The sequence below is a fragment of the Aythya ferina genome, assembly GCF_964211825.1.
Source record: "Aythya ferina genome assembly, chromosome: 13".
NCBI classification, from domain to species: domain Eukaryota; kingdom Metazoa; phylum Chordata; class Aves; order Anseriformes; family Anatidae; genus Aythya; species Aythya ferina.
Window position 1 is genome coordinate 4574218 of NC_140311.1, and position 14697 is coordinate 4588914.

The 14697-nt window shown below is 33.4% G+C and overlaps 1 protein-coding gene across 6 annotated transcripts in view; it reads left to right on the forward strand.

The window, feature by feature from the left end:
* Nucleotides 1-14697, forward strand: part of PCDH11X (protocadherin 11 X-linked) — a 474407-nt gene that overhangs the window by 73986 nt on the left and 385724 nt on the right. Inside the window, exon 5 of one of the 6 annotated variants that reach the window (XM_084535120.1) lies at nucleotides 6192-7204. The exons of the other annotated variants lie outside the window; for them this stretch is intronic. Within the exon in view, the coding sequence (XP_084391246.1) occupies nucleotides 6192-6197 (6 nt within the window). The 3' untranslated portion in view covers nucleotides 6198-7204. Of the gene's footprint in view, nucleotides 1-6191; nucleotides 7205-14697 lie in introns of those variants that run through there. 6 annotated transcript variants of the gene reach the window in all.

The window sequence follows — 14697 nt, forward strand, 5'->3', positions numbered from 1 at the left end:
CAGTGAATTATTTCACTGGTGGGTATTCCTGACTGCAGATGGCAGTATGGCACTTCCTGCATTACTACAGTACATCATGCAGCTCTGTGAGACAGAGGGGTTATGATACTGTCCTCTGTAGTATTGTATGCTCAAGAATTGAAGTAATCTAGGCCAGGTGGAAAGCAATAAAGCTTTACAGGATCTGATAAGTGGTTCTTAATATTGATGGAGTCTGAAATTGCAGCCTTCGTTTGGGCACAGCTTTACTTCAAGGTCCCTCAAAAGCAGGCAAGGATTTTCCTCTGAGAGCTTCAGTGCCCTTTTCAGACTAGAAAAGTACTGGACTACTTAAATCTGGTAGAATCAGTCAACAGGCAAAGCTAGGGGAAAATTAGAAGCATCAGTGTAATTCCTCTCACTTTTTAGCTGTTACGCTTGATAAACCAGATACTAGCTTCTCAGAAATTAAGTACAGCATATGAAATGTCTAAAGACTCCTTAATTTAAAATTAAATTAAAATGAGGACCTACAAGACACTATAGAAGGGCTGTAAGTCACTGGAAATTGAATTTAATTTCTATCCATGTTCTGAAAAAAAAACAAACATTAATAATTAAACTTTGCTGTTTGTTTGCTTCTTTTTCTTCATGAATATCACAGAGTATTCAATGAAAATAGTTTTGTAGTCAAGTTTTAATTACTGAAGGAATCAATCATTAAAGAAATCAATCATTAAAGAAACAATATTTCAAAAGAGTTTGTTATATCATTGATAATATATTTTAATATTATTGTTTGAGAACATATCCTCAGCACGTCCAAGTCTGCTAGACTTTTTGCTCCAGTTGAGGTTTTGAATTTTCTTCTGTGGGCTTTCTTTTATTACCACTACAGTGATACCAGAATGTTCCTAAAAGAAACTCTTTATGCACACTATGCATCATATTATTAAAAATTACAGGATGGGTTGGTTATTTTATTTTATTCCCCTTAAGCACACAGTTTTGTATGCTAGCTCATATTGCTGTATGCTCTAAAACCTTCATCTTTTGCTGAGTTGCATTAACTGATAAATTGAGGAAACATACTAGAATTTCTTAATTCTAAGACAGCAGTGGAAAATGTGTAGCTTTTGAGATTTGAGTATTTTGTATTAAAGGTATTTGAATGTGTTAATTTCAGTTGTGTGTTAGAAAAGCCTTTTCCTAATTTATTCATCTTGTTGAACTCTCATAACTCCAAGGAGGGTGGTGCTGTTTTCAGCATCTCTGGAGGCCTGATCCAAGTGATTTTTCAATTGAGAACAGGGACTCCAGTATAGCTCCTCTGAGCCAAAAAGGTCCTTCCATTGTCTGCTCAAAAACACTTTGTAATGCAGTAATTCTGCTAACAAAAAAGGTAAACTCATGACACTCTAGGTTTTTACTAACCTAGTTCTTCCATTTTCAGGTGCTTTTAAAGTAGAATGGAAAGCAATTCTCTTCTGCAGAAGCTGGTTGGGAAAAAGCGTTTTCTTTTATCTGTACCTTAAAGGTCAATGACAGGCGTTTCCTGTCGGGGAGAGCAGGATAGAAGTGTTTGCTTTGCAATGCTCATTACCTGACAGTAGCTTATCTTTATATAGCTGTACCTGAAAATATATATGTGTGTTATATATAATATAATATATAGGTATGATGCTCAGAATATACCATATTGATTTTGTTAAATCTACAGTTATCCTTCTTTTAGGTTTAATTTTCAATATGAAAGTGACCACATTGCTGGAGAAATGATAACTACTCTCTGAGAATGGCCCTTTATGCTAGCTAGTAAACAACATTCACCATTAAACACATGAATTGATATTGTATTACTTATTTAAATATAATACAAATAATACATTTATTTACATAAATTAGGCAAGAGAGGCCATTTCAGTTAAATCCTTTGTGTTGGACTTTGATAACAATAACAGAATTGTGTTTCATGATAAGTGAGAACGAGTATATTTCTTTAACCTCAGTGGATTTTTTTAAAAGTCACTCTTATTCCTAACTTGTTTTTGTATGTTGTGGTCTGTGTAGTTTTATCTGCTGTGGAGCTATAGAAGGTGACTCAGGACAGACTAACTTAAGAGTTGTCGCTGCCAGCTAGTAAAGAAATTAAACAAACAAAAGTAATCTTCTACCACAATACATCAGATGTCATGCTGCCCTCCATCCTCCATCCTTGGAGATTACCAGGATGTTTGTGGTTAATGATGCATTTATGTTATGCACTCTCTGAATTTGCAAAAAAATGTAGGACAGCCAGGAGAATTGAATATAATAAGTTCAGTTAAAAAGGCAGATGTGCTAGTTTGAGAAATGAAAATCAGAAAGATGTTTAATGTGAGAAAAAATTTTACTTTAACAATTACTGTGATGCTTTTACAAGCTTTTACAAGCCAGAAGCTCCCTGAAGGAGGAGACTAAAGAAGATTACACTCACTGTGAAGATATTTGTTTTCATTTTCTAATGGATGTTGATATTAACAGGCTTCACATCTCAACTGTTCTTAGCTTTGTCTATGCAATGCAAGCCTAAATTTCAACTCAGATACTTGAAAAACTGAGTTAATGATAAAAAAAAATGTTTTTTTGTTTTGTTTTGTTTTATAAGCTCTAAATTCTGTGCATGTCTGAATGGTTTGATGATTTGGGTCACTAAAAAAAGGCAATTATTTCTTTACTTTACTGTTAAATTTGTTGAAGTGATCTCTGAAATGACAGAAAATCATAACGATTGTACTCAAAAAACATACAAGAGAAGATGAAAAGGTTTTATACAGAAAAAAAAAAATCTCTTCAGTGGCCATGTGGGCAAATAAACATGGGAATAGCAACAGCTGAAAGTTTTATGGGGAAGGAATCAGAGACTCCTGAAGCAGCTGAGGACACATTGGATCATCGACTACAAGGAGCTCAAGAGAAAAAATGTGTGGTGCTAATGGTAATATGAGGAAGAAGAGAGAAAAAGCTTCTCTGTGTATTTGTGTGTGAGGAAGGCCAATGGAAAGAGATATTAGTATTATTTTAGTCACACAGTAGGAATTAATGAATACTAGTGACAGTGAATTGGAACCTTCAGAATAGCATGCTTTCTTGTGGGATGCTGTATGTAGATGTAATTGTATTAAAGAAACTTTACCATGCGATACATTGTGAAGGGGCTTCTTGTTCATTATATGTTTTTTCAAAGTAGGATATATACCTTGTAAAATCGAGCTAACTAATCAGTATCATCAGGTTGTCATTGTTTCAGTAGTCATCAACCTCTTAGCAGAATGTATTTGTTTGGTAGAAAAACATACAGCACGTGTACAGTTTATCTGTCCGCAAGCTTTGTAAAAGCTCAGTTGCTTTTGACATTTACCTTTGTGAGAGCAGACTCTATGAACTATCACATACTGTCACAAATCTTTTTTTTTTAATTTGCATTGGAATGATGAAAAGAAAGGACAGTTTTTTTCAGTCTAGTTTTCCTGCAGTATGAAACAATTTTTTAATCTGAAAGTTTTGCTCAGGTACTTTCAACATTCAGACAATTCAAATGCCTGTCTTGGTAGGCATCAACCTGTCTAATCAAAGCATGCGTAATTATGCTATACAGTGTTAACTCTGGCAGCTGGGTTCTAAGAAACTAGGGCCACAATGTTTCATTAACATTTCCAATGCATCCTCCTCCTTCATGTCTCCTTTTAATTAATGTGATTCCCAACATTCATTCATTTGAAAATAATATAATGCATATTATCGGAACAGAAAAAATCTCATAAAGTAATCATCTGCTCACTGAAGAAGGGTTCTGTGGCCTTTTTTTTGTCATCTTAAACTTTGACTCCAGGAAAAGATTTATTTGACCTTCTGTTAATGAAGAAGCTTGACTGGTCATGAAGGCAGCAGTGGCACAACTTGGTTCGGTTTCAGTCCACCTCTCCAACTGGTAGAGCTGTAATATATCATCACGCTCTGAATCTATTATTTTGTACTTGGTGCTTCTGCCTGCTTTGCAGTGGACTGTGGTCTGTATGTTAACATCTCCACTGCTAGCACGCTATACCATCTTTGGAAGGTTGTTAAGAGAGTGAACAGGCATGCAGATTGATTTTTCTCATATTTAACGCTGTAAATCATCATTAATTGATTTTATTTGCTAGGATTCTGCATGTGTGAATGTACCCATATGTATGAATGAAAATTTCAAATGACACAGTGATTTCTGCTGAACTTGTTTGCTGGAAATTTAACTGGAGATAGAAATTCTATTTCTTTTAAAACTCTAAATGGAAAGTAGACCTCATTTAAAATACATTGCCTTCTGGGGGCCTACTGTCTCACTAGCAACTGCTTAGACATGCTTATAGTTATGGTATATTTGATCTTCTGGTTCTGCTTTGAAATGTGGTGAAATGTCATTACAGTTTTCCACTTGTTGTGAGAGCAGTGTGCTTAGAATGTGAGTGAAAAGAATAATGCACTTTTCCCAAAACAAACAGCTCTGAAAGCTCACCTGATATGTAAATCCTGATATGTAAATAAGTGAGTTTAATCTACTACTCTGTAATTGTCAATAGGCAGTGCTGATGTGTCTGATATTTGAAAGGTGTATAGGTAACACCAGCGTTTTGCATTGACAGATGTGGAGTAAGTTACGCTCCAGGAACATTTTCTTCTAAGCATCAGACAAGTTTGTTGGCATAAGCCCTTCCCAGAAGCTGTTTCAAAAGTGACCACTATGATTCTGACTATTCTTGTCATTTTCTCTTAACTTTCTGGCTGCTAATTTTTCTGGTAATTCTGATACTCTTCAGAAAGAAATGGAATTCACATCCAGAGAAAAAAGATTTCACTGAAGAATAAGTGAAATTTGCTGTCTCTTAAGTTAGTGAGCAGTGACTTAAATGTGCAGTACTACTGAAGCAAAATTGGTCAAGGAAATTTTTTCTTCTGTGGAACAATTTGACAATTTTTACTTTTTTTTTTTTTTTAATATGTGTTTTTCTCTGAAAATACAAGGGAAAGGATATCTGAAAATGGTCCCTATTGCCTCTTAATAGAAAATAAAAACTGAGCAAAAATGGAAAGAAAACAAAAAAGAAATTAATGTTCTCTTTGAGCAAAAAGTGAATATGACACTTTGAATATGACACTTAAGTAGAAAATTACTTGGAAGAGAAGAAAGGCTTTTTTTTCCCCCAGTAGAAGCTATATATACGGAAGTTGTTAGACAAAGTTCCAGCATTACCAACCAGGCGATTGTTTGGCAAGCTAGAATGATGCTCCACTCCCTCTCCAGTAACAACTTGCCTTGGACTAGTAGCAGTATAAATATGTATGATTTTTCCTGAACTTTAAGCACATTTCACCTTCATGTTTCCAAGGCTGAGCTGAAGCGTTTCCTCTTTTAGTGACCCAAGCTTTTATTTTATTTATTTATTTGTTTATTTTTTAAATGACCTATAGCTACCAAACATTGTCAACAATGAAGTCTGATTTAACTTCAGTTTAATTTTCACACTTCTTTCTTTTCCTATTTTCTCCCAGAAGGTGTTGCATTCAATGATCTGCACTTGATAGCAATTTCCTGACCAGTGAGTGACTAGTGTCTTGTTGACTGTGTTATTGGTAGTGTTTTCTTTCCTGAGAGATAATTGATCTGAATGCCTTCATTTCGGTGAATTTTATGGACTTTAACTCTGTTGATGATAAACATGGATTAAAGATGCAAAATAACTCTTCAAATCAAAATATTTTATGCTCTTTTTAGCTCTTAGGGAATATGCTCTTAAATGAAATCTGCTAACACCCTACAGAACATATTCTAGGTACTGTGATGGATGACTTCTGATGTATCTGTACACTTGATACAGCACTCGGGGTTTCAAGCTGATAAAGTGAAAAGTAGTAAGAAACCTAGGGTAACGTATGTTGAAGCTGTTTCTGTGACTCCAGTTTTAGCATTTTTGTTGTGTGTATATGGAAGTGTGCAGATCTTTGTGTGTGTATAAAAACCTGTAAACACACACACACACCCCAGAGTGGTTGGTTACTTAGAAACAAAATAGTTAGGTACTTCTTAAACCATACAGTGATTGACATGGTAGAAGTTTGGAAGGAAACTTTACGATATATGGGGAAAAATATGCAGGAAAGGGCTTTTCTCATGCTGTTTCTCTGTTTGCCAGCTCTGAACGTCATCGCATCTGATGTTATATACTGAAGTCGTACGTGTACACAATGATGTTAAGCCAGCAAACATGAAAACAAGGAAATAGCACGAGAAAGCCCTTGTCCTGTCTCTGATTGCCGAAGAAATTTATCGTCTGATCTCCAGAGGGGTTTGGAAGTGACGATGAACTGTTCAAGCTGCCCTACTGAAAGGTATCAAGGGCAAGAATTTTTTAAAAGGAAAAGACAAAAAAATTTAGTACATTGTGCTATAGTGTTCTATAACTTAGTTTTGCTAAGAAAAAAGTAATGTGACCCATCATTCCTCACAGTTGGCAATTATGATAAATCTACTGTTCTCTAATTTTGCTTGTAATCATCTCCTTGTCCCAGATTTTTTCTTTATTTATTTTAGTTGAAACAATTAGAAGTTTTAATTATATAAGTATATTAAAAGGGAGCAATAAATTTTATTCATGCTTTAAAAAGAGAATGTAAAGTTCTTTATACTCCCTGCATTAAAAAGAAAAGCAAATGAATTGTTGTCATATATAGCACCATTACACATATTAAGAATTAAGTGGTATTTATATCTATTCCATAATATTTTTAATGATAATATTGCTGCTATGGATCATAAATAGAACTGATCAAATCACTGCTTTCTCATTTTATAGGCACAATAGTAGTAGTAAAAAAGTACTTTCTGCTTTCTTGACCACCATTTTTTGTAAAAAATGATCACCTTTGAAATAACTCAAAAGTATTCACTTAACTTCCTAAAATAAAATCTAATTTGCATTTTTCCTGCTGGAATCTAGATAATGCATAACAGGTGCTGCACACCTAACAGTTTGAAATACTTTTATTTTAGAAAAAATCATAAATCCAGTGGCTTACTTTTTAGTGTGATAAAATAGGAAAGAGTATACATTTGTTGGAACCTAGAACTTTTTGCACTGTTAGCCAGCACGTGGGGGAAAAAAAAAAAAAAGGCTTTTTTTTCTCCTCCAAATTATTTCTCTATATAGTTAACCTCTTTTTTTTTTTTTTTTTTTTTTTTTTTTTTCTCTTTAATTTAAATTTGTTTTGTCATTTAGTATGGCTCATTTAACAAATATAATTTGAGTATCATTGCTTGGTTTGCAGCCTGGTTGCAAGTTCTTGTATATTGCTTCACATTTTAGAAAATAATGCTTAATATGTATCATCTATAATATTTGCATTTCATATGCAATGCAAAATCTCTTAGGAAGCAAAGGAGTATAAAGAACCCTGTTTTCTGCACTTATATGAAGACATGTAATATTAGTTTGCTAGAATAAAATGAATGACACTTTTAACTGGGATGTATACAGTATGTATAACTTTATTTTAAAGGCAAAATTATTAATGATTGATCAATTAGACTACAACATAAAATTACACCTTACTGTATGTTTGATGTAAAGATATTTATAGGGTTGTACTTAATATTCACATTGCCTCAGTTCTTAGACTGCAGAATGTCTACCATGACTGTTGCCTATAGTATCCTCCACATTTGCTATCTGGCTCCTTCAAAAATGTGTATTTGGCTATTTGATCTGTAAAATAAATTCTATTAATACTGAAGTATGTATTGTAATTTAGCATATTGTATTGCATAATTATAGCTATGACTGTTAAAGAAAAATTTTAATTCCTATAATGAGATCATTTTCTTGAGAAGATGTTTATGTATCTGTAAGACAGTTTTGCTGTTTCTAGTTACCATATCCTTGCATCATTTACGCTTCAAATTAAACAACACATTCAGTGGTTAGACATACAGTAATGATATTTATTGACACAATACCACAACTCAGCCAGTTGTTTTGGTTTGAAACATCATTCCGGATATAGTAAGGAGTTTATTCAAGACATATTGTTGAGTGTAACTAAAGATGGGTACTGCCTTTTGCTATTACAGTTGTTTGCTTAGATGCCTCATAGTTGGGTGATGGGAAGCATGTAAAGCTGTTTGTTAAGAGTAATTAACCTTTGGCCTGGTAGAGTTGTTCATTAGGAAGACAGTAGGATTTCATGGACTTCTTTTTCTGCTTTTTCTTTCTTTATTGAATCTTTAGATTTTTGTACTTGTAGTAAATAGGTTTGATATCCTTGATAATAGGTTTGATTTCCTTGACGAGAAAACTCATATATGTAAAATCCATGTTTGATTAAGAAAAGCACCAAATAATTTGAATGCTTCTTTTGTTTTGTTTTATTTGATTTAAGGAATACTGATCTGAGATACTGGACAGGGTTCATCTGCATGCTAGAGGACTGCACGCCCTCTATAAGTGCCTACTTTCTTACACTAAGTATGAAGAGAACCTTTGATAAGTTGTGCTTGCCATTTCTTGAGATGAATGTTAATTGTTCATAAGAAAAATACCTCATGGGACTCTTTATTTCTTTTGTTTTTAAACTACCTGAAGATGAATCTTTTTTTCCTAGCATTTCACTGGTCAGATCATTATATTCTATAAATAAATAGTTCTAGAATAATCTAGGATGATTTTAAACTTTAGAAAAGATATATATGAAATAAAGGCTCATCAGGTGGTTGGATTATTGATCCAAATCAGTAATCTCTCTTCTGGTTCTCTCATGAGTCAGCACAGCCAACTATAATAACCCTTCAAATGCACTAAGGGAAAAAACAGCAACCTCCTAAAGTGGTTCAGTTTCATGTGTTTCTCTGTTTCCATTTCTGGTTTCTTACATCTAAATATCACTTTCTACAAAGTGATTCTTTTACAGACTGGAGTAAGACTAGTTCAGAGAGCTCATTTCCTTCTGATGATTAAATGCATTCATGATAGTCTCATGAAAGGCTAATGTGTACTTAGCAAATGCGTATGTGTGCTGAATATTAATTTATACACTTTTCAAGGAGCTAAAGGATAAATGGAGGCCATTCAAAAAGATTCTATAGTTAGATTTTTATTTTACTTTTTTTTTTTTTTTATTTTTAATGAATATTAGCAGCCTGAGTCAAAGCTAGGCATATGTCAGTGTTAAAAATATTTTTTTTCTCAAATGTTTTCACCTACAGAAATAATCTTTCTGGCGGCATGGAAGTCAGAGTAAATTAAGAACAAGCGTTACTGAGTTGACCACATTTAAAATTGAAAACTATATATTTTCTTTGAAATAGCAAACACACATTCTGTGTTATTTTATTGTGGTTTAGACTGTGATTACTATTATTCACCATAATCTCTGTAAAATTCTTGAGAGATTTATCCTTTTGTTCTCTGCACAATGCCACCCTTGTCACCAGTGCAGAAAGATCTTTGTCTATAGATAGTCCTAGAGTTTGTTTTGGTTAGCTACAGTGCTATGTGTGGCTCAGCAACAAGAATAGCTCTTTATTTGTTGCCAGTTTTACAGTGTAAATTAGTTGCATTGCATTGCAATGCCAGCAGCCAAAGATGGCTCAGATTTGCTGTTCTGCATCCTGTGTCATATTGTCAATGCCTGGATTTCATATGGATGCGTGTCTACCAAAGATCAGTGCCACTCTGTCTCAAACACACCCTGATGTCAAGTGAGTCATTCCAAGGAAAAGCTATGGCACACAATCTGCAGGTTGCTTGAAAGCTGCCTATCATATCAGAAAATATATTGGACTTTTTATTATTATTATTATTATTATTTTAAATTGGGCTAAACCACCATAGGAGGATATCTCTATATCCTTCTGAATTTCTTTGAATAGAGCACTGCTAAAGGGCAGAAGGGCAATAGGGTGCTGTGAAAAGCAAAGCATGTTTGTGGTGTAAATAACTTTTTTTAAACATAAACTGTAATGTTGTTTTTGTTGTTGTTATTACACATGTTGTTATTACACATTTTCAATGATTTCCTAGTCTACCATACTACAAATATTTATGGCATACCCTGGTGTTAAGTATTATTTGTAAAATCTTTTTAACAAATCTTTTTTAGTATATATTTTTGCTTTCATATTGAACTACCAAGCACTGTTCCTTTTATGTCTTATTTATCTATTTCTAAAATAAATTCTGTTTAAAGATTATATTTATATATGTTTTGGAGAAGCACTGTTTTTAAATACACTTTTGGTCTCTTTGATCAGTGCATGCACACTGTCAAATCTATACATATGCCAATATTTTTTACAGTGATTGGAGTCTATAATTATTAAATTAAATTTACTACACGGAGATTACTAGTAAGCATATTCCTTAGCAGCATGTACTTTTTATTGTCATTTTCTTCAAAGAATGTGGTCTAAGCAGGACTTTCCAAGAGTCACACATCCTCTAGCAATGTTTACATGTATGTGTGTGTTTATATAGTTTGTATAGATATATATAGTCTATATATCTGTGTATGTGTATATTTTCTGTGCATGTGTATATAAAAAGAGCATGAAGGTGTATGTACACACACATATATCTCATATTCAATTAGCACAGGTAACAGGTAGCATATTTTACATAGAATAGAACTGTAGCTATATGTGTATCTCAATACCCAATATATGTCTTTCGCTATGAAGGATAGCCAAGCACTACGGTTTTGCTTTACACATTCCTTTGAGGTTTATCTTCTCTTTTGAGAACATTCTGTGTTCTGTATTAGAAAGTGACTCTTGATAACTTGGAGGTTAGGATACAATATGATAAATATAGTTTATATTTCTGTTCTCCGAATATTTCACTTTTCAGTTCTGATTCCATTACTGAGGGCTGGAAAATATTCCCTATTCTAAAATATTTTTTTTTCTTGTTGTACAGGTACTCTCTTAAATCTCACCACTGAAAATGTCATGAAAATGATGTTTCTCTATGTCATTCAAATTGTGAGCCCCTGCAGATTTCATAAATAAACAAATGTAAATCGAATCCAGTTATTTAAGTTCATTTAGATGGATATTAAATAATAATATTATCAGGAGTTTTTCAGGGGTATAACTGACTTCTGCAGTCCTTTACACAAGGACTTTTTTTTTTTCATATTTAGTATATTTTTCTTTTTTAGGGAAGGAGTTCATAAAAGCTCAAACAGCTTATTTACAGTAAAAGCTAAATTTGATATCAAATGTTTGAGGTTTGACTTCCCACCACTGAATAGCAGCTAAGAATTATCAGCTAAATTCCAGTCCTTTTTCTCAGTATATTTTTCATCCTTTTTCTCCTGAGAGATATCCATGGCAATTAGATGGATGAACTGAGTTCATCTTATGTTCTCTGTTTACTGCTGGGCTGTGATGTTATTTGTCTTCCTTTGTGATCTGATCAGCAGAGTTTGACATGAAATTTGAATCTAAGACCTTTCCTCAAAAGAATTTCTTCTTTTTCATTGTCTGGCAGTTCAAAAACTTCCCTTTCATCCTGTACATAAATTACAAATAAATTGTAGACATATAGGCCCCTTGACACTAATATGGATCTGAAAGACTCCACTAACAGACCCTCCTTCACAAAAATATTTTTTCTAGATCCTTATCTAAACCGATCCTTTCTTCCTTTCTCCTCTGCCCACCCCATCTCCCCCACCCCAAGAAAAAAACAGATGACAAATTCGTCTCTCATCCAGACACTAGTGCACATGTATTTCAGACAAGCAAATGACCCACAGACAAATGTACTTCACAGGTGAAGGACATTTGTAATCTCCTTTCCTTTGAACTTTTAAAATATTTGAATAATTGGAAGACATGTGTTTTCCTAAATATTTCCACTACTTGGATGTACTTCATGGAGAGAAACAATTCAGGGAAAGAAATAAATCTCTTATTCTAAACATGTAGTGAGTATCACAAACTCTTTAACTGATATTTTTGTATTAAATAACACATTAAATACAAAATACCAGTTACATATTTTCTGGCATAAATGAAACTTAATGTCTTCTTACAAGGTAAGAATAAATCTGAATGCTTTGTTAATTCTTGATCATTATGTATGGTATGGTATACCAAAAATTCTGTCTTTGGTCAAGTTATACTAGAATATTTGGCTTGAATTTAAGAAGACATTTTGGCTTACATACATGTGATATGTTGGTTTTATTTTTGGGGGGAGTGAACACAAATTGTTCTGAATTTTCGACTCAATTTGTTGATAAGTTGATTTGTACAATCTTAATGCTAAGAAACATGAGAGCATCGTGAAATACTTGAGAGAAATGAACAGACTACAATAATAATATTTATTCTTGCACCCAGCTAAATGAAGAATACTTTTGCCTCAGCTATTTAATGCTATATATCTTTCAATACTGTCTGTCAACCAAAGGTGGCAGGGTCTTCCATGGACAAGGTCATGATCACATTCAGGACCTAGGCAGTGTTAGAATAGAAAGGGAAAAGAAAAAAAAAATCAATAAATAAAAGATCCTGCTAGTGTATATTTTTCCTTGAGGTAAGATAGCTCTACCAGTATCTGAAGTTCTGCATTGGAGAACTTTGCAGATGTAGCTTTGAGTTGCATTCTGCCACATTCAGACATTCTTTCTTAATTGGGTTAATGTGTTTTATTATTATAAATAAAAGAAGCAGAATGTTGCCTTCTACCTAATAATGTATGTGAATGTATGGATGTGTGTTCACATGTGATTTTAAAGCTTGACTGCTATCAGGCTTACCTGGTGATTTTAAGGTAAGATGTCTAAATTGTATTATTTGACTGATTTTTATTGACTGTTAGAAATTTTGTTTCCCTACCTTGGGAAGTTAATGTTGAAGTGAAAGTGAAAAAGAAATGCAACTTAGACTTTTAAAGTGTATGGTACAGTTTGCTTTTTTAACTGGATAAAACTACTTAATTGTTAAGGATATTACAGTTTGCCGCATGATTTACCTTTTTGCCATTTTTAAACTTACCTGAGGTAAGCATATGAAAATGATAGTTAATATATAACAGTAAAATGTCTTCTATCTTTGTCACATTTTATTTCTTTAAATAGGTTTGAAATTAAAAAGGTACTCTTAACCAGTTATTGTATTCCTCTCAAGAGGGGAACAAAACATTGCTTTTTGCTCTCAAGCTTAGCAGAAAGGAGGCAGTGACTTCTGCAGCCTGCTGAGGTTTTGGTTGCTGTTGATTTCAGTCAGCATCCAGAACTGGTGCAATTTATAGAACAAATGTCTCTTCCAATTCATGTTAAACTCAGGACTCAGTAAGAGCTGCAGCTGAGAGAGTTGCTGCCATTTGTAAAGGTATGTCTGATACTGTTATTATCAGCAGCAATCAGCATTGTTGTATTCACTGTCTTACAGTTCATGCAGAGTCATCTAGATCTTTTTAGAATTCAGTGGGAACAATGGTTATACCAGAAATCCTACAAAAAAATCATGCTCTCCTCCCTCAAGCTACTCCTCGCTAAGCTACTCTACCAAATACAAATATCTAATAGTTCTCAGAGGTATGTCCAATAAGACACACTGAACTAAGGTAATTGTATGTGGATCTTTATTCTTCATGCTAAGTATTTACCGTTTAACTCTTACTTTATTCATTATAGGGCTGTAGAAGCTTAAATGCAGACATATGCACAAAAAGAGATATTTTCTAATACTTTCGCATACATGGTTTCTCTATCAGAAGCTATTCTAAGATATTTCTTGCATTTTAGTAGCCTGTCTGAATGCATTTTTGAATGGCCTAAAGTATTTTTTTTTAATTATTATTTTAATCTACCAAAATTATGTCATTAATTCAAAAGCAGGGATGAGCAGATTGGTGTTCTTGTGGGAAAATTGTCAAACCTGCTAATTTCAAATATACTAGGACTGAGGATTCCTTCAAACTTCATGTTAAATCAAAGATAGTAGCTTCTAAGTATGTGACGAATATACTTTCAGAAAGTGGCATTAGTTTTATTATTTATTTTTATTTTATGGCCAAAGTTCTGAAGTAACACATGATCTCTGTTGATTCAATTCCCTTTCTTTGTTGTAATTATTCTAAGGTCACTTCTCTGTATTATTTATTTGACTAGCTTCCTAACTCAAGGTACTTCATATCCCATTCATCAAATATTTTCCTTGCTCTTTCAGGGTTTAAAAGAACATTAGTATTTTTATAGTCTAACACTGAGATTCCTGTTTTCTGCTCTCTATAAAAAGAGTTTCTGCTCTCTATAAAAAGTTACTCCTTACTCACAGTCTAACTTTTGTCTGTAGTTCCACCTTCATCTTCCCTTTTAAATATTGAACCATCTTCAGCTTTCACATCATGCCTTACTAAACTTGTCTTCATCTTTTTCAGTCTTGAGTTTAGTGCATGTAGTATCATGTTGCGTTGTCACACTCTGTCAGTCCATATTAGTACTAATATAGAATCTATGAATATTCACACATATGCATTTTAAATCAGTGCTGAAAACCAAGTATATTGGGAATCTGGCTCCTTGTCAAATCATTAGTTTCAAGAAACTACTTTTTCCTGTTCACCTTATTTCTGGGAACCTAATTCCTCCAGGAGAAAAATACTTAGCATGGGAGACTTGAACATTCTTTGA